Raw genomic sequence first — 23,315 nt, 5'->3', positions numbered from 1 at the left:
GGGGATATTCTGGTCCTTTTGGGGTTAATTTTAAGTTATTAAGTGTTTAGTTGGCTGTGTGGGTTTAGTCCCACATCGCCTAGCTTATATAAATTGTAACTTCCCCTCTATTATAAATAGAGGGGGCCTTTCTCTCATTAATACAATCAATTCCATTATTTTATTTCCTCTCTCTGACCCACGATTCAACCAACATGGTATCAGAGCTGGTCTAATCTAGGTTAGAGAGAGAAAAACCCTATTTTCTCCCTTCTTTTCCTCCAATCGATCTCTCCTCTTCTTCACCCTTTTTTTCTCGTTTTTTCCTGCTTCTGTTTTTCTCCTTTTCAGCACAAAAACAGGGGCAGCACTAATGAGGTAAACATCATATCGATGATTTAGTGCTGCCCCCTATCTCTCCTATCGTTTTTTATTAAAAAAACAGTTGGAAGCCTCTTCTGCGATTTTGGGGTTCCTCCTTTGAGATCAGATCTCGATAAACCTGATCCTCTAATAGATGAACACCCTAAACAGCCTTTTTCCAGCCCTATGTTACCGTATTCCTACACCTAACTTCCCTCTTTTCTTTCTCTCCATCAATTATTATTTTTTCCAGCCTAGATCCCCTAATCGATCTCAACTTGTCAGGGTTTTTCAAAACCCTGACTCCAATCAATTTTAGGGTTTCCCTTTTCAGATGCAGCTAATTTTTTGGGGGTGATTCCCTACTACTACAAGCCATACTCAACCTAAGTTTGGACCCTTCTGATGGCTGGATTTGTTTCTACAGTAAAAATTCCTTAACCTGCTAATTTGGTTACCTGCCAAAAACCTTGACTTTTAGGTTTCAGTTTTTGCTAATTTTTGGAGGGCTGATTATTCCAACTTCAAGGACCAATTGACCTCAATATTGCACCTATCCAAGTTTTTTGAAGACCCCTACCCCAATCGATCTCTTCTTTTCAGGGTTTTCCAAAACCTTGATAAAAATCGATTTGGGCTAGGGATGTTTGCTGCTATTTGGAATTTTTTGTTGGTGTTTCTACCATCACGAAGGACATTCTACTTCAACTATTTATGGCTTGAAGAAGGTCTGCTGCCCAAGATAGCTGCTGCCCTCATTATCTGCGATTTTTAGGTATTTCTCCTATGTGAAGATCAAGTCTCAATTACTAAGGAGATTGGTCATTCGAACTGGAGATCCATTCCAACAGTTTTTTGGTTAGCAAGTATTACAATAAGCAAGCACCTTTGACATGTCAGCCTCACCTTTGTTGAAGACCCCTTCCCTACAATCGATATTCACTTTCAGGGTTTTTTACAAAACCCTGGCTATAATCGATCTAAGGGGTAGGGCAGTCCACAGTTGCTAATTTTTTAGGAGAGTTTTATCAACATCAGAGGAGTATACAGCCCATTATTCAGCATCTTACATCAGGTTTTTAGTAAAAAAATTCCAGTTCATTCTGTTGGCTTGGTTTCTTCAATTATCAAGCTGTTTTTCTTGTTCCTATATGGCTGGCTGCTTCAACTACCTATGGATTTGTCTGGTTATTTATCTTATTTGGTTGGTTTTTATAAGCTTCACTACCTACCTGGTTGGTGTTATTGATTGGCTTCTGTAAGCATGACTGGTTGATGTGTTACTGCTGCCTTCATGTGGAATACTGCTGCCCTATAATTGTGACTGTGTTTCCTCTTATTGGAGATTGAATTTCTCTTGTTATTGAAGACTCGAATCTACTACCCTGGAGATCAGCCTATTTGGGATTACTACAATGTGTTTCACAATTTTTTGGTTGCCCCTACGAACCTATTCAGTTATGTGACGCTTTTCTGGTTAATATCCGGCATACTTTGGAGCTTGCATACTAGCATTGTTACAGATTCAGATCTGATCCAGTTTTGTTGAGGCTACTTCCATTCATTGCTGTCCGGATATCTTTTTAGTACTGTCTAGCATGTGGGAGTTTCTACCATGGAAACTTTTGCACAATTGCACCTCCCTGTTTGAAGATTGATCAAGCCTTGACAATTGGAGCATTTCCTTACTTCGAATTAGATCTGTATATTTTTCAGATCTGAATATTGGAGTTAGGAGTTTCTCCCCTGTAAGGGTTTCCATTCAAAGTGTTTGGTTGATTGATGGAAGATGGTTGGAGCTTTTGTTTTTACCCAAGTTAATCCTACTCCATTATCCTACTGCTGTTTTTCTTTCACCACCTCCTAAAACATACCTTTGGCATTACCCATAACACCCTTGGAAGTTAATGGTATTCTCTTCTTTACCATTTCTTCTTTTTCCATTACACTTAGTAGCCATTGCACCATTCTGGAATGTTATGTTTGGCCCTATCTCTAACCTAATCTCTCTTATGTCCACGTGCACTACACGTGAGGGGGGGATTATATACAGTATACCTGCAGCCATTGCAGAGAGCAGAACATACAGGGACACTTGGTGCAAAACATAGAAGGTCAGAGGTTTCACCATTGCCAATGGGTATCTACTTTGTTATTGGGTTAAAGTTTGTCATAAGGGGGAGGTTGGCCTTAAAGTTTTGAAGATGTTTGGTTATTGCCTGTCCATATGAGATCTTACAGTTTGGTTTCTTTTTCCGCTACTTAATCTTCTTTACTGCTGCTTGACTCATTTGCCGGCTACCCTAGTTGCTTATCTTCAAGATTATACTTTAGAGATTCATTATTGGACAAAGATTGGTGAGAGATGCCTTTTTTGCTGATCAAGTCTGTCCAAGTTTAAAGGTCTATTTTTTTCAAGTTCTTGAAGGTCTATTTGGGAGCTGCATTCATTCTGAAGCTGGATTCTGCTATAACTTATTTTTCCTATTTTATTCAAGTTGGGCATTAGTACCTTGTATGCACCAACTTGAGGGGGAGTGTTAGCATTGTTATGGAGAGAGTTTTTCTTTAGTAGAGTTTTTTTCTTTAGTCCACGCTGGATCTTCCTTCTTTCATATTTGTATAATCCAACGTGAGGGGGAGTGTTAGAATAATATACACCAGAATACCGTGGGGGTATACTGGTCCTTTTGGGGTTAATTTTAAGTTATTAAGTGTTTAGTTGGCAGTGTGAGTTTAGTCCCACATCGCCTAGCTTATATGAGTTGTAACTTCCCCTCTATTATAAATAGAGGTGGCCTTTCTCTCATTAATACAATCAATTCCATTATTTTATTTCCTCTCTGACCCACGATTCAACCAACACCAACCCTGACTGTTTATTCCCACAGCGGAGTACACACGCTAACATGGGACAGAAGATGGCACCCTGGCATTTTCCCTTCGGCTGTACCACGGGTTGTCCAACACCTTTTCCCCGATTGGTAAGGGACGTAGCACTGGGTAATGATCAACAACCTAACCCAGTGTAATCTATCCATGATGATACAGGTATGAAGAGCTGAATTATAAGGTACAGTATTCCACCATCAACAATTTAACAATAGCAGTAACATCAATGCAATACAGTGCAAGGTGCCAAATGCAGCCTAAATCACATGCATTCTAGTGCATTAAAAACACAAGCTAAGAAACTATATGCATCAGAGTAGTTTCGATGATGCATGATATGGCATTCAGCACAATAGTAAATTAAAATGTCAAACACACCCAAATTAAATTCAAACTTCCCTTACCTGTAGTTGTAGCTTAGCCTATTCAAATAACCCTCCAAGAACCCAGCAAAACAGACAAAAAACAGCAGAGACAGACCTAAAGAACACGCAAAACATTATCCATTAGGTCCTGAGATGGCCCAAAGTCAAGGCCCATAGGGTCAAGGTCATAAGGGCACCAAAATGGGGAGCCGGTCGACCGCCCCTAGGCCTACAACAGCATCCGGCTGCTAAACCAGATTTGGGGTTTTTGCTCGTACTGCTTGGATCCTTACATGCATGGATTCAATTGCAGGATTTGGGTTAAATTGAGGTGGGTCAACATAATTCCATAGTTTAATTTTTAAAACCTTAATTAAATTGGGGGTTTTGACTAATTAACCTAAATTAGTGTTTTAAAATCTATTAGAACTTCATGGTTCAGCGGTAAGTGAAGAGCAGCAAGAAATTCTCAGCTTATCTTAAGGTCTGAACACTGTTGAGTCCAATTCAAGGGTCACAAGATGGGTTTTGACATATAAAACCTATAATTGCTAAGGTTTAATGGCAGAATTTGCCATAGAGGTCATATAGGGACAAAGATTAGAGAAGATGAGGAAGAGGACAGCATAGATTCATGGCTTACCTGAATTCAGAAGTGAAAGCAAGATGGAGATAGCCTTCAACTATGCAGCTCAGCCTCTAATAGAGGTTCCAAAGCTTAACTCCAGGTATGGGATCCAAGCCTTCAAGAACAGCCTTCTCTTTTCCCTTCTTCTTCTTCTCTTTTCTCTATTCTTTCTTTCTTCTCTAAGGCTGGAACGAAATTCTGGTTCCTCTTCTCTTTGTTGGTGAATAATGAATAGTGTAAAGAGGGTTATATTTATAGAAACTTAAGCACTAAGGGGCTGTTTGGTCATTTTGAGTATAAATTACTTTTAAAACTGATTTCTCAAATAGTTTCTAACTAGAATTCTGTATTTATTGCTTTATTCTAACCATAGAGTGATGTCGGGTGACCTTAGGGATAATCCAAACACGGGTAGCTGTTAGGAACAGGATTTCCCACTGGGGGTGTGGGTCCCACAGAGGCAATTCGACTAAAACACCCTTCTAACCCTATTTGGTTGTACAAACATTATATAAATACATTTAAATCATACTTACAATGCATTTAATTTAGGGAGAGATTCTGCATGCTATTCAGGCAGCAAATCCGGCACAGGTAACTCCGGTGCGGGGTTTGACGGAGGTCCTCTGACTCTAGAAGGGCAAGCTGGGAAGAATCCCTGGAATCCTCCATAGGTGTGTCGAGTATTTCATCTGTATTCTCGACCGATGCAGCCCATAGAATCGATGCCAACATGGACTCAGAGCTGGAATATGAAATCACACAAGTTCCAAAAAATTTAAATTTATTGCGGATATCACATTGCGTCTGTTTTTAGAATCCATATTATGCCCGGATTCCCTTTAGTCGTCCCATCCACATTCAGCTTAACTGCATTAAAAGGAGGACACCAGTAAATAGGGATCGTCCTGACTGAGTTGACCTGGGGAGGGCTTAACCCCAAATCCTGCAAAACCAAAATCTCCTTCATAGATGGGGAATTTTCGAATTTTGCAGGATATTGTATTTCTCGAATCCAGGTTTTCACCTTATCAATGATCTTCGCTGCTATATGCGGGTGTTCTCCATGTCTTCTAAAATTTCTTTAATGCCATAGTTCCCAAACAATGAAAGAGGGTAACAAACCCAAGATGAAATCGTAAATTCCTTTTGCACTCGCACGGGATTGCCAAAATAGGATTCTTGTGCCAATTTCTTGGGTGGGAATAATTTCCACATCCATTAAGATTCCAAAAAAACTCGCTCTTCCTATCTTTGGCTGGATCACTGGCACCCAAAGGGGATCCTCCTCCCTCTGATTACCCCTTGGATCATTTATGCTTCGGGCCTCCACAGGCTCTCTTTGGTGGCAGACATTCTAGATCAGTTTGGCTGGGCCCCCCCTCCTACTTCCTCTCTGGATCTTGCCATCATCTGGAATGACCTCTCCTCCATCATCAGAAGGCCTTTGGGCAGCCAGGACTGTGTAAACTGGTTGGCAAACAATCCTTCTCTTTTCTCCTCAAAGTTTGCCTGGGACATCATTCGGCACAAGGGACCTCTAGCCACTTGGAGAAAGCTTCTTTGGTTCAAGCACCACATCCCTAGGCACTACTTTACAGTTTGGAGGATCTTCAACAATTGTCTTCCAACTCAAGCCTTTCTTCTGCATCGCCACATCCTTGTCTCCCCCTCTTGCTACCTCTGCTAGAACAATTTGGAAGACACGAATCACCTTTTCTTTGAGTGCCCTACTGCAGCAGCGATCTGGAAAGGCATCTTGCTTAAATGTTGGCCAGCCCCTAGAAGAATTCTTCCTTTCTCCCAGGAATGGATTTGGATTGACATGACTTTTGCTGGCTGCTCTTTATGTGATACTGTTGGAAAGCTTGCTTTTTGTGCTACCTTGGACCACATTTGGATGGAGCACAATATTAGGAAATAGACCTCCAATTCTAGATCTTACCAGCAGATTTGGGATTCCATTTCCTTTGATATTATGGCGAAGTTAGAGTCAGCCCCTCCATCTTTTTGCACTGACACCCCAAGGAACAGGCTTATTGTTGTCCCCTGGGGTCTCTCTTCTGTCTCCCTTGTTTTCCTTAGCCCGCAAAGCTGAGACTTGGGTTCCTTATTTTTTGTTTGGTTGCTCCCCTTTGACGGCCCTGTAATTCTTTTTTCCTTCTTGGTAATGAATTTCTTATTCACCCAAAAAAAAAAGATCCCAAAAAAATTCCAAACCTTGTGGCAATTCCCCCAGTCGGTAAAGAGTGGGTTCCTGACTCCCTCCATGGATTTTTGCAACAGCCGCCGTTAGAGACAATTGGGATACCAATTGCCATTAAAGCATCATCACACGGAATCTTGCCGTTCAGGATTTGCCAAGAGAAAAAGCCCATTTTGGGCAGAAGGGAGTAGTTGCAAATCCATTTAGAAAAGGAGACCGATGGATGGTGCAAACGAACTTCATTCCATGCTGATTTGATTGAAATCTACCATCGTTCAATGGAGACCAGACCAGTCTATCCTCCCTGTTTGATAGGAAAACATTCCCATTTATAATACCCTCACAGATTTCTGGAAAATCAATTAACCCCAGAACATCCTCGTCCCAAAAACTTTCTTCATTGAGCACATCCTTAACTCTAATATTAGATAAACTTGGAGAGCATCATCAACGTAGTGAATAAGGGGAAATCACCCCATCCAATTACCAAGCCAAAAACTCACCTCATCATGACCAACCAACCATCTAGATTTAGAAAGGATATAATCCTTTAAATCCAAAGCTCTCTTCCAAGATTTGGAACCAGCAACTTTAGAATCGACTAGGGCAATGTGATTCCCTTTTAAGAAATTTCTTTAAAGAAAGAGCTCCATAAAGAATCTTCAGAGATTATCTGCCACAAACTCTACAATATCATGGAAATATTAATGTCCTCCAATAATCTAATACTAGGACCTCCCTCTTCCAAAGGCCTGCAGATTTTATGCCACCCCACCCAATGGTAACGATTTCCAAAATCCGAATCCCCAAAGAAAATTCGCAAAAATATGGTGTAGTTTTCTTATGATGGTTTTGGGAATATCTAAAGAGGAGAGAATGTGGATTGGCATAGAAGCAAGCACATGTTTAGTCAGAACTAATTTCCATCCAGCAGAAAGAAGCCTCCCTTTCCGTATTGCAACCTTTGATCTCACTTTAGCTAGCATTTCATCGAAAAAACTTATTTTGAGGTGGCCGGTGTAGATAGGTGCTCCCAGATAAGTTGTAGGCAACATTTTCCTCACAAAACCTATAATTCCACCAATCATTCTAACACGAGCATCTGAAGCTATTGAGCTAACAATAAAATAGCTTTTTTGCCTATTCACCAGCTACCCAGAGAAATCTTTATATCTACTGATCATGCCCATTATTTGCTTTAAAGAGATTTTCAATCCTTTAGTAAAGGACGATCGTATCATTCGCGAAGAGGCAGTGAGATATACCCAGGCAACCTCTTGGAAGGTGTAAATAAGAAGCACGTCCCTTTGCAAAAAGCGCCTTTATCCGTCTACTAAGGACTTCTTCTGCCAATATAAACAAGGTAGACGATAATGGATCCCCCTTGGCAAAGACTCCTGGAAGATTTAGAAAAGCCATTGGGACCAACATCCATCACCACCAACAACCAACAGTTCTCAACAGTCTTTAGTTGGAAATGGTGTAGAGATCAAATCAAGAGAAGAGAGGAGAAGATAGAGGTGAGAAGAGAAGAAGACGAAGAAGACGGTGTGCAACCGAATGGTAGGGAGAGTTGTCTTCTCTCCCCTATTTGATTCACTAATATGAAATAGTAATTACCATAGTTGTCACGGCGGCATGGCGGTCCAAGGCGGTTGAGGCCTGTCTAAGCGCTTAGGCGGTAAAGAGGCCGCCTAAGCTGTAAAGGCGGTCTAGTCACTCTAGTGTTAGTTTTCCCCTCCCCACCCTCCTCCCCCCCCCCCCAAAACATTCAATACATATCATATCTTATATCATTAAAAATTAAATTTAAGCCACTACAAACTACAGAGTACAGAGAAGAAGAAGAAGGTAAGAACTAAGAACTAAGAAGCAGAATTGATTACTTGAAGCATCGAAGAGAGAGAAGCAGCAGGCTGTAGCAGACTAGCAGGCGTTAAAATAAAATAAAAATAACAGAGAAGCAGGCTGTAACAATGGAGTTATCATTAAAAGAAAAGAAAAAAACCAGAGAGAGAGAAGCAGCAGGCTGTAGCAGACTAGCAGGCATCAAAATAAAATAAAAAAACAGAGAAGCAGGGCCTGTAACATGCGTTAACATAAAAAGTAAAAAAAAAAGAGAGAGAAGCAGCAGGCGTTTACAAAAAAAGAGAAGCAGGCAAAACACTCAAACAGAGAAGAAGAGTAGGGAACTAGGGGCTCACCTTGCCAGAAGAGTCACGTTTCAGTTGGTGGAAGTGGAACCGGAAGAGTAGAGATGCTGTGTTGGGGGAAGCAGTAGCAGCCAGCGGTTGTTAAAATAAAAAAAACAAAAAGCAAAAAAGGGAAAACAGAGTTACAGAGATTAGAGAAGTAGAAGAAGAAGAAGATTAGGGGAGTAGAGACTAGAGACTTACCGGAACTAGAAGAGAAGATGAGTCGAGTCTTTGTTGCCGCTTGCTGGAACTGGAGGAGATGAAGACTCGAGTTGATGTTGCCGCTTGCCGGAACTGGAGGAGATGAAGACTCGAAGAGTTGCAGGAGACGAACAGTTGAAGGAGACAAAGGAGACGAAGGCTTTAGAGTAACTGTAGGTTTTCACTTTTTCGTTTATACTTTTAGATAGATTTTTAACTTTTAAGTATTTAACATTTTAAAACTAAATAATCCCATGTAGCAGCCCACATTAGACTCTTTATACACAAACCAATAAAAAGCAAGCAAAAAGAATAAAAAAACAGAACATGAAAAAATAAAAATAAAATAACCAGAGTCATGGATGGTGGTCGCTCAGCCCATATGGTGCACCAAGGCGTCGCTTTGACCGCCTTGGCAACGCCTATATGGTCAGATCGACCGCCATCCATGACTCATGGAAAGCATAGCACTGCCTAGCCCATAAAATACCGCTAGGACGCCTAAGCGCCGCCTAGGCGACGCATTGACAACTATGGTAATTACAACCACCTCCCTAAGGAGGTAAAAGGTAAAACAAGAAAAATACAACACAAGAAAATAAGATACTAGACTAGTACCCAATCTACCCTTATTACATAACTCGAACAGTCCCCCTCAAGTTAGAGAATAAATGTCATACATTCCTAGCTTGCATATTAGGGTACTAAACTGATGAGAGATGAACCCCTTGGTAAAGATGTCAGCTAATTGGTCGCTTGTCTTAATAAAAAGAGTACAAATGTAGCCGGAGTAAATCTTCTCCTTGATGAAATGTCGGTCCACTTCAATGTGCTTTGTTCTGTCATGTTGCATAGGGTTGTGTGCCTTGCTAATGGCAGCCTTATTATCATAATAAAGTCTCATAGGCATAGTACTAAAACTCGCGAAATTTCGGTCGAGATATCGAACATTTCGAGTATCTCGACCTGTCCGAAACGAAACGCAAGTCCGAAATGAAAAAATGCAATATTTCGGAAATTTCGGTCATCTCGTTTCGGAAATTTTGGAAATCTCGGACATTTTTGGCATTTTACACCCACAAAAAAATACCATATTTCGACCAAGATTTCGACGAAATTTCGGTATCTCGGAAATTTCGGTTAGACCGAAACACCGAAACGAAATGAGATTTAGTACCATGCTCATAGGTGCCTCAGTATCAAATCCCAACTCTTGGACCAGCCATCTCATCCATAGAAGTTCACATACTCCATGAGCCATAGCTCTAAATTCTGCCTCTACACTTGACCGAGCCACATCTGGTTACTTTTTACTCCTCCATGTGACCATATTACCACCCATAAAAGTACAATAGCTAGATGTAGATCATCTGTCAGAAACTGAACCAGCCCAATCAGCATCAGTGTAGCCTTCAATTCTCAAATGGTTGTACTTGGCATATAGGAGATTTTTTCCTGGAGAGGACTTCAAGTATCTGAGGATCCGGTAAACAACATCTAACTACTCACTCTTGGGGGCATGCATAAACTAACTCATCATCCCAACTGCATAGGTAATATCTGGGTGAGTCAAAGAGAGATAAATCAATTTCCCTACAAGCCTCTGGTATTTCCTTGCATCAACAAGGTCAGGTCCAAAATCTTCTCTTAGCTTATGATTCTGATCAATAGGAGAGTTTGCTGGTTTGCAACCCAACATCCCTGTCTCTTTCAACAAGTCTAAGACAAACTTCCTTTGACATATATTTATTCCCTTCTTAGACCTTGACACTTCAATCCCCAACAATACTTTAAGGGGCCCAAATCTTTAATCTCAAACTGTTGAGCCAAGTAGGTCTCCAACCTAGCTATCTCAGCCTTATCATCTCCAGTCACTACAATATCATCAACATAGACAACAAGGCTATGATGGTACCATGACCTCGCCGGGTAAATAAAGTGTGGGCAGCTTGGCTCTGGGAATACCCATTTTTCAAAATGGCTTGTCTAAACCTCTCAAACCAAGCCTTCGGGGACTGCTTGAGACCATAGAGTGCCTTCTTGAGTAAACACACTTTCCCTTCAGCTGAAAGACACTTGAAGCCAGGTGGAGTCTGCATGTACACTTCCTCTTCTAGATCACCATAGAGGAAAGCGTTCTTCACATCCAACTGATACAATGTCCAATCAAAGAGAAGCTAGATCAAGGGGATGTAATGGTTGCGGGGAGGATTACTTCGTCAAAACATGTAGAAATTGATCGTCACTTCATCAAAGAGAAGTTAGATCAAGGGGTTGTTTATGTTTTGTTTGTTAAGTCTGGAGATCAGTTAGCTGAAGTGTTACTAAGGGTCTTAGTTGTAAGCTGTTTCACCTGATTGTATCCAAGTTGGGCATGTGTGATATCTATGCACCAACTTGAGGGGGAGTGTTGTAATATGGGTGTAATAGGGAATAAGGGTATAATTGGTATTTTATCTTAGAATATTCTAGGTTTGTTTTCTTCTATTATAAAAAAAGGAGAATGTTGTCATAATGAACACAAGCCATAATTTTTTTCCAAAGATTTCCAACAAATATTAATTCTCTGAAGAAAGTAAATTGTTTACTAGGGTAAATTTGACTATGACATATAGAGCAACCAACTGAATTCATTAGTATATTGAAACAAGCCAATTACATTTCTGGACTTGGATGGAAGCTTTGTAAAACTTCTTAACTGCATTTATACATTAGTATATTGGATCTGGAAGAGCCTACATCAAGAAAGAGTAGGAAGGAAGATTACCGTCCAACTCTCTATTGTTCCCTCTCGGGCATTTATTCTTATATCCCAGAAATGCTGCTTGCTGACTCTGATTGTATCCCCAAGACATTCACTGTGTAATGAAGTATCTACCATTTTGATAACCTGGAAAGCATGTTCATTTCAAAATTGAATGAAAATTTCCTGATTATTCAAAGACACCGTCAAGGTTAACTGATGAGGGATAAGGAAGAACATACATGAGGAAGAGATTTTCTTTTCGGCGGCAACTGGATTTGTGTGGAAGCAAGAACATGACCTGCTTCGACCCAGCGAGTGGATTTTGATAGTTTTGTGGTTACTGTCAAAAATAATTCAGCTGCAGATGACGATGCCCATAGAGAAGACCATGGAGCCAATTCCCATTCAATATGACAACTGCTCTGTGGTTCCATTGTTGGGAGAGAGAGTAACCCAGTTCCGATGATAGATCCATCACCATGGACAATCCAGCAAAACTCCAAATCTCGTGTTGTTTCAAAAAAATTAGTGTTTGTTATCTGCAGTGTTTCACTCCAACATTCAGCACAAAAGCAATCAAGAAATCAGAACAGCATTAAATTAGGAGAAGTCCCACACAATTGAGTCATATATTAGAGTACCTGAATTATTTTTTCTCTGAATGAAACCTTTATTGGCTGATAGACATACTTCACTTCTGAAAACCATAATGAAAGTAAATGACTACTTAATTCAGAAAGTATCAGTTCAGACTTCAGACACCATTTCCAAACACATGCATACAAAAGCACATATATGGGTTGCAACTTGGTTGGGCTCCCCAACACTGTTTCTGAACCAACCAGCATTTAGCTCAGATCTGGTTGGATTGTGAATGTTTAAATCGAGTGCTGGAATATCACAACAGATAAAATAGGCATCATCTCTATTTGTGCTTGGCTGAGGCCTTGGGAAAACACAGATAAAATGGAGTTATGGAAAGACACACATACACAAAGATAAAATGCACAGACACACACACACACACACACACACACACGGAAAGAGTTATTCGGGTTGATAAATTAGATTATTTTCTCCAGGTGACCTCTCTGATTTCACAATGTTAACCATGTGGAGGACGCTGAATTGTCCAACCCAAAAGCTTAGACTATCAGGTTGAGAGGCACAACAGGTATATGAAGGCATCCAAGGTCCTAGAGTTTTCTAATGTGGGATTGTTCCCGACACTCCCCCTCATGGGTTGCCCCTATTTTGAATGGCAGTACACATGGCATGTGTCGCCCTATTTTGGGTGACTGTACACAGGTGTGTTCTAAACATAGTGGCCTGGTGGCTCTGAGCCAAGTTCAAGTGTCTAACCCAAAACTTAAGCTATTAAGGGTCTTTTTGGTATCATTGGTTATTTTTTCATGTGTTTGGTATCATTTTTGAAACTTGTTTTTATTTAAAATAAATGAAAACACACCCAAAATCATAATAGACTCAAGAGTCTATTATGGATTACGGCCAAAAGCGTTTTTCCTTCATTTTGTCGCTCAAGTTTAATGAGCACGAGCTCATAAGACCCAAATATGAGCGGTAAAATAAACATTTGCTTTTATTTTTAGAAAGGCAAGCCCCCTCCTGCAAGCGTTAACCACCGTTGCAAACACCGCCACTGCCATTGGTGCCTCGCCATCACAAATCGCCCCTGCCATTACACACTGGCTGCCGTCATCGCTCAGCTCCAATCACCGACCATTGCAAGTGAGATGGTGCTGGAAAATTTTCTCCTCTCAACTCACCGCCCCAACCTATCCTCAGCAGCCGCTCTATGTACTTGCGAAAGAGATGACGACAAAGAAGACGAACTTCATAAGTTCATAACCCGTCAGATGAATTTGAGACCCAATCACCCAATTAAGATTTGGAAATCGTCTTTGCCTTTCTCCTCTCCCAAGCGCCAACTCCAAATATTCCCCAGTAGTAACGATTATGAAATGAAACGAAGCATAAGCATCATTATCATCAACAGGATAAGGGAGAGAGTGGAAATCACAGGTGAATTCAGCTTTCAGGCAGCCCTGTTCTTCCTCCCAACGCACTGCCCAACCCCCGTTCTTCCTCTGCAACCTGCTGCTTATATCTCCCATGCCTTTGTTGGGGGATGAGTTCTGGCCCTCTTTCTGCGGCCCCAATGCGGAATCTCCATGACTTGGGTCCATTTGTTCAAAAATATTATAAATATTATTTACACATAGGTAGTTACCAAAATTATTTTTCATTCTACAATCTATTGTGTTTAGTAGTTACCAAACAGTTTTTATTCTTTGATCAAAATGGTTTTCAGTAATGATTTTTTTTTTTATATAGGCCAAAAACAAGATGAAAAATGATACCAAAAAGACCCTAAGTGAAGAGGTCAAACTGGTATAAACTATAAAGGCATCCAAAGTCCCAAAGTTTTCCAATGTGGGATTATTCCCAACATAGGTAAGGAATTTTCGATATGAATCAGTCGTATTGGGCAGATATGTATCTAAATGGTATGTATCGGGCTGAAACGTATCGGAAATGACACTTACAGTACGAGACGTCGTGATACTAAACATAAGAAATAAAAAGGTGTCTCTGGTCATATCAACCTGAGACACCTAGACATATTGAGGATTTCTGCAACTCACAGGCAGAACCAACTTCTTACTGACAGCAGCGGCCACTACCACCACTGCGTCGGAGGCAGCGATATCAGCCACTGTGCGCATCCCATCAACAAACTCGGGTGCCCAGAGTTGGCCTTCTCGACGAAATCGATTGCGCCCCACCTCTCTCTATCCCACCAGCCACCACCCCATCCCTGCTCATCTCTTCATGTTTCATGAGGCAAACATTCACTCAAAAGGGTGGTCCAGCCATTTCAACATCGACTAAAGAAATGTGGTGCACATGCTGAAAATCCCCACCGACCAAATTGAAAAATAGAAAAGAGGTGTGTGTGGGAAGGGGAAGACTCCAATGTTGGACACAAAATCTGTCCCATCCCCCCACCCTTTTGGAGAGAGAGAGAGACCCAAAGTGGGACATGATGGTGCGATCAACAATGGCTTGGGAGATGGTGAGGAAAGAGGAGGCCTCCATGGTTTATTATGCTTTAAAGGAAAGAGCATGAGTAAATATTCCTGTGGTCTGTCCACCCATGGAAGTTTTTATATATTGACCACCTTCTGTGCCACATGGAAGGATGCTTTGGCAAATCTAACTGTTTAAAAGGAAGGGCACAGTTTAGATTGGTTCATATCAATTTTCACAACAAAACTCAATCACTTACCATGCATGTATTGGCATCATTCTTTTCTGTATTTAGCCATCCATTTGTTTTTTTTTTTTTTTTTAAATGTAATGAATCTTCAAAGCTTTATATCACCACATGGCCAACTTTGATTGAGTTCAAAACTGACAAATAATCAGGGTATCATGGGGCATTCTTGTACACAACATTTGGGTCTAACTGATCTGCCCTGTGTACTGCCATTCATTAGGTCTGATCACCTAACAACATATGGTCAGACCTGATTCCTGCTCTATTTATGATGTTTTATGCTTCAACATAGTTTTTTTGCATGGATTATAAGCATATCCATGCGTTTCTTAAGGGTTTCTATGCGTATCTTTAGTGTATTTTGTGTTTCTTGGCATCTCTCCGATATGTCTCCAATATGTCTCTTAAAATCATCTTCCCGATATGCTGATCAATACTGATACTTTACACCTTGAACAGAGGACTGATTTGGCCAATCCAATGTCCATTAGTTATAGAAGCTGCAGAAAGGCCAGATGTAAAGCTTTGTAGTCTACCTCAGTTATATGGCTACAACTATTGGACTTTTACCCTTGTAATAACAGAGCTTAAACTTTTAAATTCTGAAATGGTTGGAAGAGAGGGTTTTATCTTGCCATATCGACAGGTGGTTGTGGGATGAAATTTAGAAGGTGAAGTGGCCACATGTGGACCCCTTATGCAGCCAACTGTGCTACCATATTGTAGAACCCTTGATCATCTCGTTACTAGGTGACTCACTTGACAAGCACAACCCCACACGTAACACAAATACAAGCAGTCCAGCACAAACACAACTAAGGAAACAAGCACGTGTTGCATGCAAAAACATAATATTATGTTACTTGCAATCAAAGCTCTTGAATAGTTCTTATGATCATTATCAGCAGTAACAATTGTATGTATGCATTATTACTATTATTTGTAATTAATAATAATGATAATAACAACAACAATAATAATAACAATGGCAGACTATTACTAAACTTTTAGACTATGTTCCAGTAGATATAAACTACTGCAGATAGCTGTTTCGGACCTCTTTATTTTTTTTGATAAAGTTTTTGGACCTCTTCACCATAACAGCAAACGGACGCTTTTACTGTCCATCTGTGTGTTTCACCAACCTTGGTATAGTTGTCACAGCGTCTGGGGGCCTGGATGCATAGGGGATGTCTTGACAGCTATGAACCTCAGAAAACTTTTGATTGTGTGGAGAGAGAGAGAGAGAGAGAGAGAGAGAGAATGGTTTTACAATCACTGAAAATGAATTAGTGGAGGTCTAATGTAAGGCTAGAACCAGAATAGGTCTAATCCCAGGCAGGATCAAATTAGAAAATCTCCAAAGAACAAGGAAGAGAACAATGGGATCTCAAAATTGGTTGGAGAAGAATGATGAGATCTCAAAAGATAACCAAAAGAAAGAATCCCACAAAATTAATAACCTGTTGAAACAGCAATGATCTTGATATGGTAATCTTCAAAAAGTCGATGTGACAATCAGTTGAAAGAAATCCCAGTAGCTTGTAGCACTCTTGAACTCAATTGACTGAAATTAGGGTTTGGAATAAAGAACTGATGGAAGGGGATGGGGGAAGGGGGAAGGGAATGAGCATCTCACCCTAGGCCTCTCGCCTATCCTATCCCAGGATATCAACATTGCATAAGCACCTTTTCTATTCATTCAAATTCGTGTACAATGCTGGCCTCTCTTACAAACTTATATAAAAGACTCAAAAATAGACTTAGACAATAAAAAGGAAAGGCTTAACCCAACCCTTAACAAATAAGGTATCCTAAATTGACTAGGAAAGTGAAATAATAAAGAAAACAGACTCAAAATAGGACTCTAACTAAACTAATAAAGTAAATCCTGTTTTCCTAGTTTCTACCCATATTTTAGGTTCATTAAATTAGCCAATTACAAAGGAAAGGCATAGAATAAGGCCCAATACATACATAGCCCATCCCAAGGCTTATTTTAAATAAAATAAGCCCTCTAAGTGACTTATCTACATCAAGGTCCACAATCACCTGCTGCTTGATCGTCAACATGAAACACAAAATAAATTTATGTATTGTAAGAATATTCTTATTAGGAGCTTCAACTTGATTTTTCACCCATCCCAAGGCTTATTTTAAATAAAATAAGCCCTCTAAGTGACTTATCTACTTCAAGGTCCACAATCACTTGCTCCTTGATCGTCAACATGAAACACATAAAATAAATTTATGTATCATAAGAATATTCTTATTAGGAGCTTCAACTTGATCTTGTTGGGCCCTGATATGGTAAATTTCAAGCCAGCAGCAATTGCTACATGGCAAAATAGTGCCATGGTCTATGGGCATAAATACAAAAAGAAAAAGAAAAAGCTGGCAGTTATTATATGAAAAGAAAATCCATGATGGGGAAGCAGCTTATAGGTGACTAAGAGAACTGGACATGTTGCCAATCCAAAATTCTCTTCCATGTGATGGATGGTCTGAATTGGTAATTATTTATAGAGACTTAAAGAACTTGTCCCCTACAATATTCTTGTCCAGCAAACCTCCCTCTCTCCCTCTTGGTGGTTGAGGGTCTAATTTGGGATTAGAGATATTGAAGGATAATATTGAATTCTGTAGGATTTGATACTGTGGGTTGTGTTGATGATGAAAGAAAGGTTTGGATGATGTTGACCTAGTGAAAATAATATGTGGAGGTGGTCATGATCTACCATTTCCACATCGAGGGGAATGGAATAGAGAAAGCCTATGAATGTGTCCAGGTTTGATGTGTCCCATAATGATTGTTCCATTCCTAGGATTGGGCTTGGGCAGTCCACTCAACCCAACATGACCGAAGAATTGCAACACACACATACAGAAATTCTTGTATGAGAAATTTAGATAGCATTTAAGTTACCTTCTAGTGCAGGGTGAGGAGTTCGATCCGGCCATGTAAGACCATTCAAACAGAAATTCAAGTCATTAGGGGTATCCCCAAAATCACCTCCATACGCCCAGTGCTTGGTACCATCACCACTGTCCTTCAGCAATCCCTATATACAAGTAGCAAAGACCAAAACTCACTAATAAACCCAACATAGAATTTCTAAAATTTAGAGCACGTTCCAGGAAGAATTTCCACTACCAAGGCATTCTTGGATGGATTTCAATGCTAAAAAAATACATTCACATAAAACACATACACACGAGCACGGAGATGCATATACATACACAAAAGAGAAGATGAAAAAAAAGGAGAGCAAAGTGTTCAACATAGGCCTATTGCATTGTGAGCCACATACATCCAGCATATTGCAATACATTCCACACAATTACAATTTAACATATTTCCAGTGAGCATTCAGATCATTGTTAAACAAAGCACTTGAACAGAGGCACCAAGGGTAAAAACTGTTAAACAGTTTCCACTTTACTAGTACATCTGATTGTAAAAGAAGCACTTGAGAAGTAGCACAAAGGGGAAACATTTATCATGCGGTTTCCAGTTTGGTTGTGCAACTCATAGTAAACATAATACATTATTTATAGGTTAGAAAATAACTAATTATTATATGGGATAATGGTATTTCACACCTGAAGAAAGCCTATGAAGAGTCCCTAGAGATTTAATCCGGCATGTTCTTGTGAAGAGAGGGTGTCGAGTAAATAGCTAGATGTAATTAAAGATATGTATAGGGGTCTGGTGACTACTGTAAGATCTGTGGCAGGCCAGGGCAAAGAATTCCCAATTACGGCTGGGTTACATCAAGGATCAGCCCTAAGCCCTTATTTGTTTGTGCTTATCATGGATGAATTAACCAAGAACATCCAAGATGAGGTACCATGGTGTATGCTCTTCGCCGATGATATCTTTTTGGTGGATGAGACAAAAGCAGGGATTAACACTAAATTAGAGATGTGGAGATCGACCTTGGAAACAAGAGGCTTTAAGATTAGTAGATCAAAGACGGAGTATATGATGTGTAACTTCAGTCACACTATGATGGATGATGGTATGGTGAAAATTGAGGAGAAAGAGATGCCGCCAAGTGACTATTTCAAATATCTGAGGTCTATCATACACAAAGAAGGTGGCATAGATGATGATGTTTTACAAAGAATTAAGGTAGGATGGATGAAGTGGAGAGGTGCAACCGGATTATTGTGAGTTCGGAATCAGAGTTGAGAGAATGATTTGACTTGTCACTAATGATAGAGGTTCTCTTTATTTATTATGATATTACAATCCCAAGAGGGTAAAAAAGGAAAAATATTATAAAACCCTAATGTAAAGTGATAAGATGCTAATCCCACGGATCTCCACATTGTGTGACTGATAAATTCCTTTAAAGCTTAAAGGAAAGTTCTACAGGACTGTTGTCCGACCTGCTATGACGTATGGGACAAAATGTTGGGTAGTTAAGAAGTGCCATATAGCGAAGCTATGTGTCACAGAGATGGGGATGTTAAGATGGATGTGTGGGCAAAACTAGGAAGGCTAAAGTGAGCAACGAAGGTATTAGAGCTGATGTGTAATGTAGTCCTAGATAGGTAGAAGACCTACTAGGAGCCAGGTAGAGCAAACCCTCACAAAAAGGTGCTGGCCGATCGGGGCAGATTGGGGTATTTTAGGTCAAATCTAGGGTTAGGTTTATGAGAATAGGTTGAATCTTATATGGTTTTAATGGGCAGGTCTAGGAGAAACTAATAGGGTAGGTTTGAACATGGTTTAAACAAAAATAAAAAAATTACAGAAATTAGGGTTAGGATTTTGGGTTTGGGTTTTAGAATTTAGGTTAAAACTAGGGTTTAAACTGGGAATTAGGGCAAGGGGATAAGGTTGAGTGTTAGGGGCAATGGGAAGGGTACTTGGCTGTAATATGGTATAGTTCTGATGGCTGACTTGGGCTATACAGAATTTAGGGTTTTTTTGGGTTCTACAGAGACAAGACAAATTAGGGTTTGAGTGGTTGGATGGGGCTGCAACTTAGGTCGAGTGAAGGAGGTGATGAGAGGGGGCTGTGGTTGAAATTTGGTTGGGATTGGATGGAGGAACAAGGTTGGGCAGAATTTAGAACAATTAGGGTTTATGGGGATCAATGGGTTTTTAATGGAGGAGACAATGTGGACCGATTAGGGCAGGTGGGGCTTGGGTTGGAGGGTTAAGAAGAAGAGGGGAATGCTGAAACAGTAAATAACTTACTGGTTTAAGGAAATCTTCAATGGCAGCAACCTTGAAGACAGCTTTGAAGATGAACCTCCCGATCTACAAGATGCAAGGAGTCACTGGAGATCCACCAGCCCTTCAACCTTGATATGACTCACAAGGGGGGTCTTGATATGACTCACAAGACAATCTCAGAAGAGAGAAACAGCAGCAGAAATAGCCAGTAGCACAAAAACGAATTTTTTTTTAAAACTTTAATTGGTGGGGGAGCCTCTCCCATGATTTCTATTAATGAGGGCCTAAGGGCCACAATCCTAATACAATTTAAAATCCTCTCTCTTCCAAAAACGTGGAAGGAGTCTGATTTAATGAAATAAATCAAAGTTAAAAGTCCTAACTATCCCTATTAACTTAAAACACTTAAAACTCTTAAACTAAGAAGATTCCTCATCAACCAATAGGATATAAGATCCTAATAGCCAATAGGAACACTTCACTTAAATTAGACCAACTCAAATTTAACCAATTGGATACAACCAATTTGAACCGGTACAATTAAAGACATAACAATAAAACTAAGAATAGAACTGCAATAAGCTAAGTATAAACTAGTCTAAGGCTCCTACTAAAACCCTATGATCAGGGGGGCTTCTTCAGTTCATGGAGGCTTGGATCTGCATCAATGTGGGAGTTGCCCCGATCAGCGACAGGCTCCGAGAATGTCGTGTGAGGTGGTTTGGCCATGTGCAATGGAGGCCTAGGGACGCACCAATAAGGAGGAGTGATCTGATTCCGATTGAAGGAGCTAAAAGGGCTAGGGGCAGGCCTAACATGACCATAGGTGAGGTTGTGAAGAATGACATGCATAGTCTGGGTCTTGTGCCAAGTATGACCTCAGATTGAGCCTATTGGAGGGCAAGGATCCACATTGTCGACACTATGTAACTGAGATTTTCCTAATTTCCTGAACTATCCTCTTTCCTCTTTCTTTTTTCATTTTCCATTTCTCACCTTTCTTATCTCATTTTTTCTTTTTTAATCTTCATTCCTCTTACTTTCCTTAACCTTTGTGAGGACCTCAGTTTTTCCCTACTATGTTTTGAAAGGATTCATCTAGCCGACCCTATTCAGTTGGGATAAGGTTGAGTTGTTGTTGTTGTTGTTGTTGTTGTTGTTGTTGTTGTTATTGTTGTTGTTGTTGTATAATGGTATTTCATGTTCTATTAGGGAAAGGCTCATTACATGACCCTAAATATCTGCCACTTGAGAGCTTATTTGGAATTCAAGTTCTATGGATATATATTCCGCATCACCATCAATACATTTTCCTCCATGATGACGTCAAGCCCTGAACGTCTCTTTGCAACATCTTAGAGGCAATGTCTCTCTTGCACACTCTTTGCAACATGCTCTCTTGCATACTATTCCCCCGCCCCCCAAATCCCCCACTTGGTAGTGCTGCAACAGAAGGAAAGGCGCAGCTTACAACTCCTTCTCCTGTGCTGATTGTCGAGTGACGGAGGGTTCGATGGTGGTCGTTCGTGTGAATTCCAACAGTCTGCACGGTTAAGGTAGGCTAAGGTACCCCTAATTCTTCCCAGTTCCCTAGCCTAAACTTTCTATTCCTGATTCTTCCCAGATCTCACACCTATACTTTTCACCTACCCACAACTCGGAGACAAGTAGAGTTTGATATTTCGATTTTGCTAAACAAACTAGAGCTACTTTTCCTATTTCTGACAAAAGAAGTTTAGTTCCTTTTTGTTTGATTCATTCGGATGTGTGGGGCCCTGCCCGTTGTGTGTCAACATCTGGGTTTCATTGGTTTGTTACTTTCAGTGATTGCTTTAGTCGGACCACATGGGTTTATTTGATGAATCAGAAGACTGATGTATTTACTTGCTTCCAATTATTCCATAAAATAGAGGAAAATCAATTTGCTGCCCGAGTGAAGATTGTCCGCACTAACAATGGGAAGGAGTACATGGGCGGCCGTCTTCGTACCTACTTTGACACTCATGGGATTATACATCAGACCTCGTGTGTTGACACACAGGCCCAAAAAGATGCTGCTGAGCGAAAAATCCGCCATCTCTTGGAGGTTGCTTGCTCCTCATGTTTACCATGAATGTCCCTCCACGGTTTTGGGGAGATGCTGTACTTGCTGCCTCCTATCTCATTAATCGACTACCTACTCGGGTCTTGGATGCTCGCTGCCCTCTTGAAGTCCTTCTGGGTACTTCAACCTTTGTTGTACCTCCAAAGGTGTTTGGGTGTGTTGTTTTTGCACGCAATCATCACCACATTGGTAAATTTGATCCTCAAGGTCTACGGTGTGTTTTCTTAGGGTATTTTGCAACTCAGAAGGGGGATAAGTGCTACCATCCCCCCACACGGCGGATGTTTGTTACAATGGAAGTTGTTTTTCATGAATCTGAGGTCTATTTTTCACCCACTACACCTCTTCAGGGGGAGCCTAGGAGTGAAGAGGCGTCTCCTCTCATTGAGCCATTGGAGGTTGAGATTCTAACTATTGAAGAATCATCTACAGAAATAGAGCTTCAAGAAGGGATCACTGGGCAGGAACAAGATCAGGGGGAGCTTCAGGAGCAGCCTATTGTTTAGGGGGAGACTGGAAAATACCCTTCCTTCAATGAAACATTTGCCAGAGGAACATGGCACAAAAAGACTACCACCACTGACCCACCTCCACCTGTACTATTGGCTCCAAGTTCTACTCAACCTACTCCAAACTCTGGTTAGCCTGTCTATAATCCTAGTCTTGAGTTACCTATTGCTATTAGGAAACCTAAAAGGAGTTGTACTCAACATCCCATCTCTAATTTGTGTCTTATGATTCTCTATCTCCTTCATTTCAAGCATTTATTTCCTCCCTATCCTCTGTTTCTATTCCTCACTCTTGGCAGGAGGCTATTGCCGAATAGAAGTGGAAAGAAGCAATGAAAGAGGAGATGGATGCTCTGGGAAAGAACAAAACCGGGGAATTGACATATCTTCCACCTGGGAAAAAACTAGTTGGCTGTAAATGGGTCTTTGCTATTAAGCAGAAGGCAGATGGGTCTATTGAGAGGTACAAGGCCAGATTAGTTGCAGAAGGGTTCACATAAACCCACGACATTGATTACCAAGAGACATTTGCCCCAGTTGCAAAGATGAATACAGTTAGAGTGATAATCTCCTGTGCTGTTAACCAAGGCTGGGAACTTCAGCAACTAGACGTAAAGAATGCCTTCCTCCATGGT

The 23,315-nt window shown here is 40.5% G+C and overlaps 1 protein-coding gene across 2 annotated transcripts in view; it reads right to left on the bottom strand.

Moving 5' to 3' along the window:
* The window catches only part of LOC122641718 (beta-galactosidase), a 126,609-nt gene that overhangs the window by 19,896 nt on the left and 83,398 nt on the right, over positions 1 to 23,315 (bottom strand). For both annotated transcript variants that reach the window (XM_043835008.1, XM_043835007.1), the window contains exons 13-16: positions 17,803 to 17,938; positions 12,217 to 12,272; positions 11,815 to 12,114; positions 11,597 to 11,719 (exon numbers count right to left, since the gene is read on the bottom strand). In XM_043835008.1, the coding sequence (XP_043690943.1) occupies positions 11,597 to 11,719; positions 11,815 to 12,114; positions 12,217 to 12,272; positions 17,803 to 17,938 (615 nt within the window). The remainder of the gene's footprint in view (positions 1 to 11,596; positions 11,720 to 11,814; positions 12,115 to 12,216; positions 12,273 to 17,802; positions 17,939 to 23,315) is intronic.

The sequence above is a fragment of the Telopea speciosissima genome, chromosome 10 (genome assembly GCF_018873765.1).
Source record: "Telopea speciosissima isolate NSW1024214 ecotype Mountain lineage chromosome 10, Tspe_v1, whole genome shotgun sequence".
NCBI classification, from domain to species: Eukaryota; Viridiplantae; Streptophyta; class Magnoliopsida; order Proteales; family Proteaceae; genus Telopea; species Telopea speciosissima.
The sequence above is the reverse complement of the archived record's forward strand: the minus strand, read 5'-3'. Positions and strand labels throughout refer to the sequence as shown.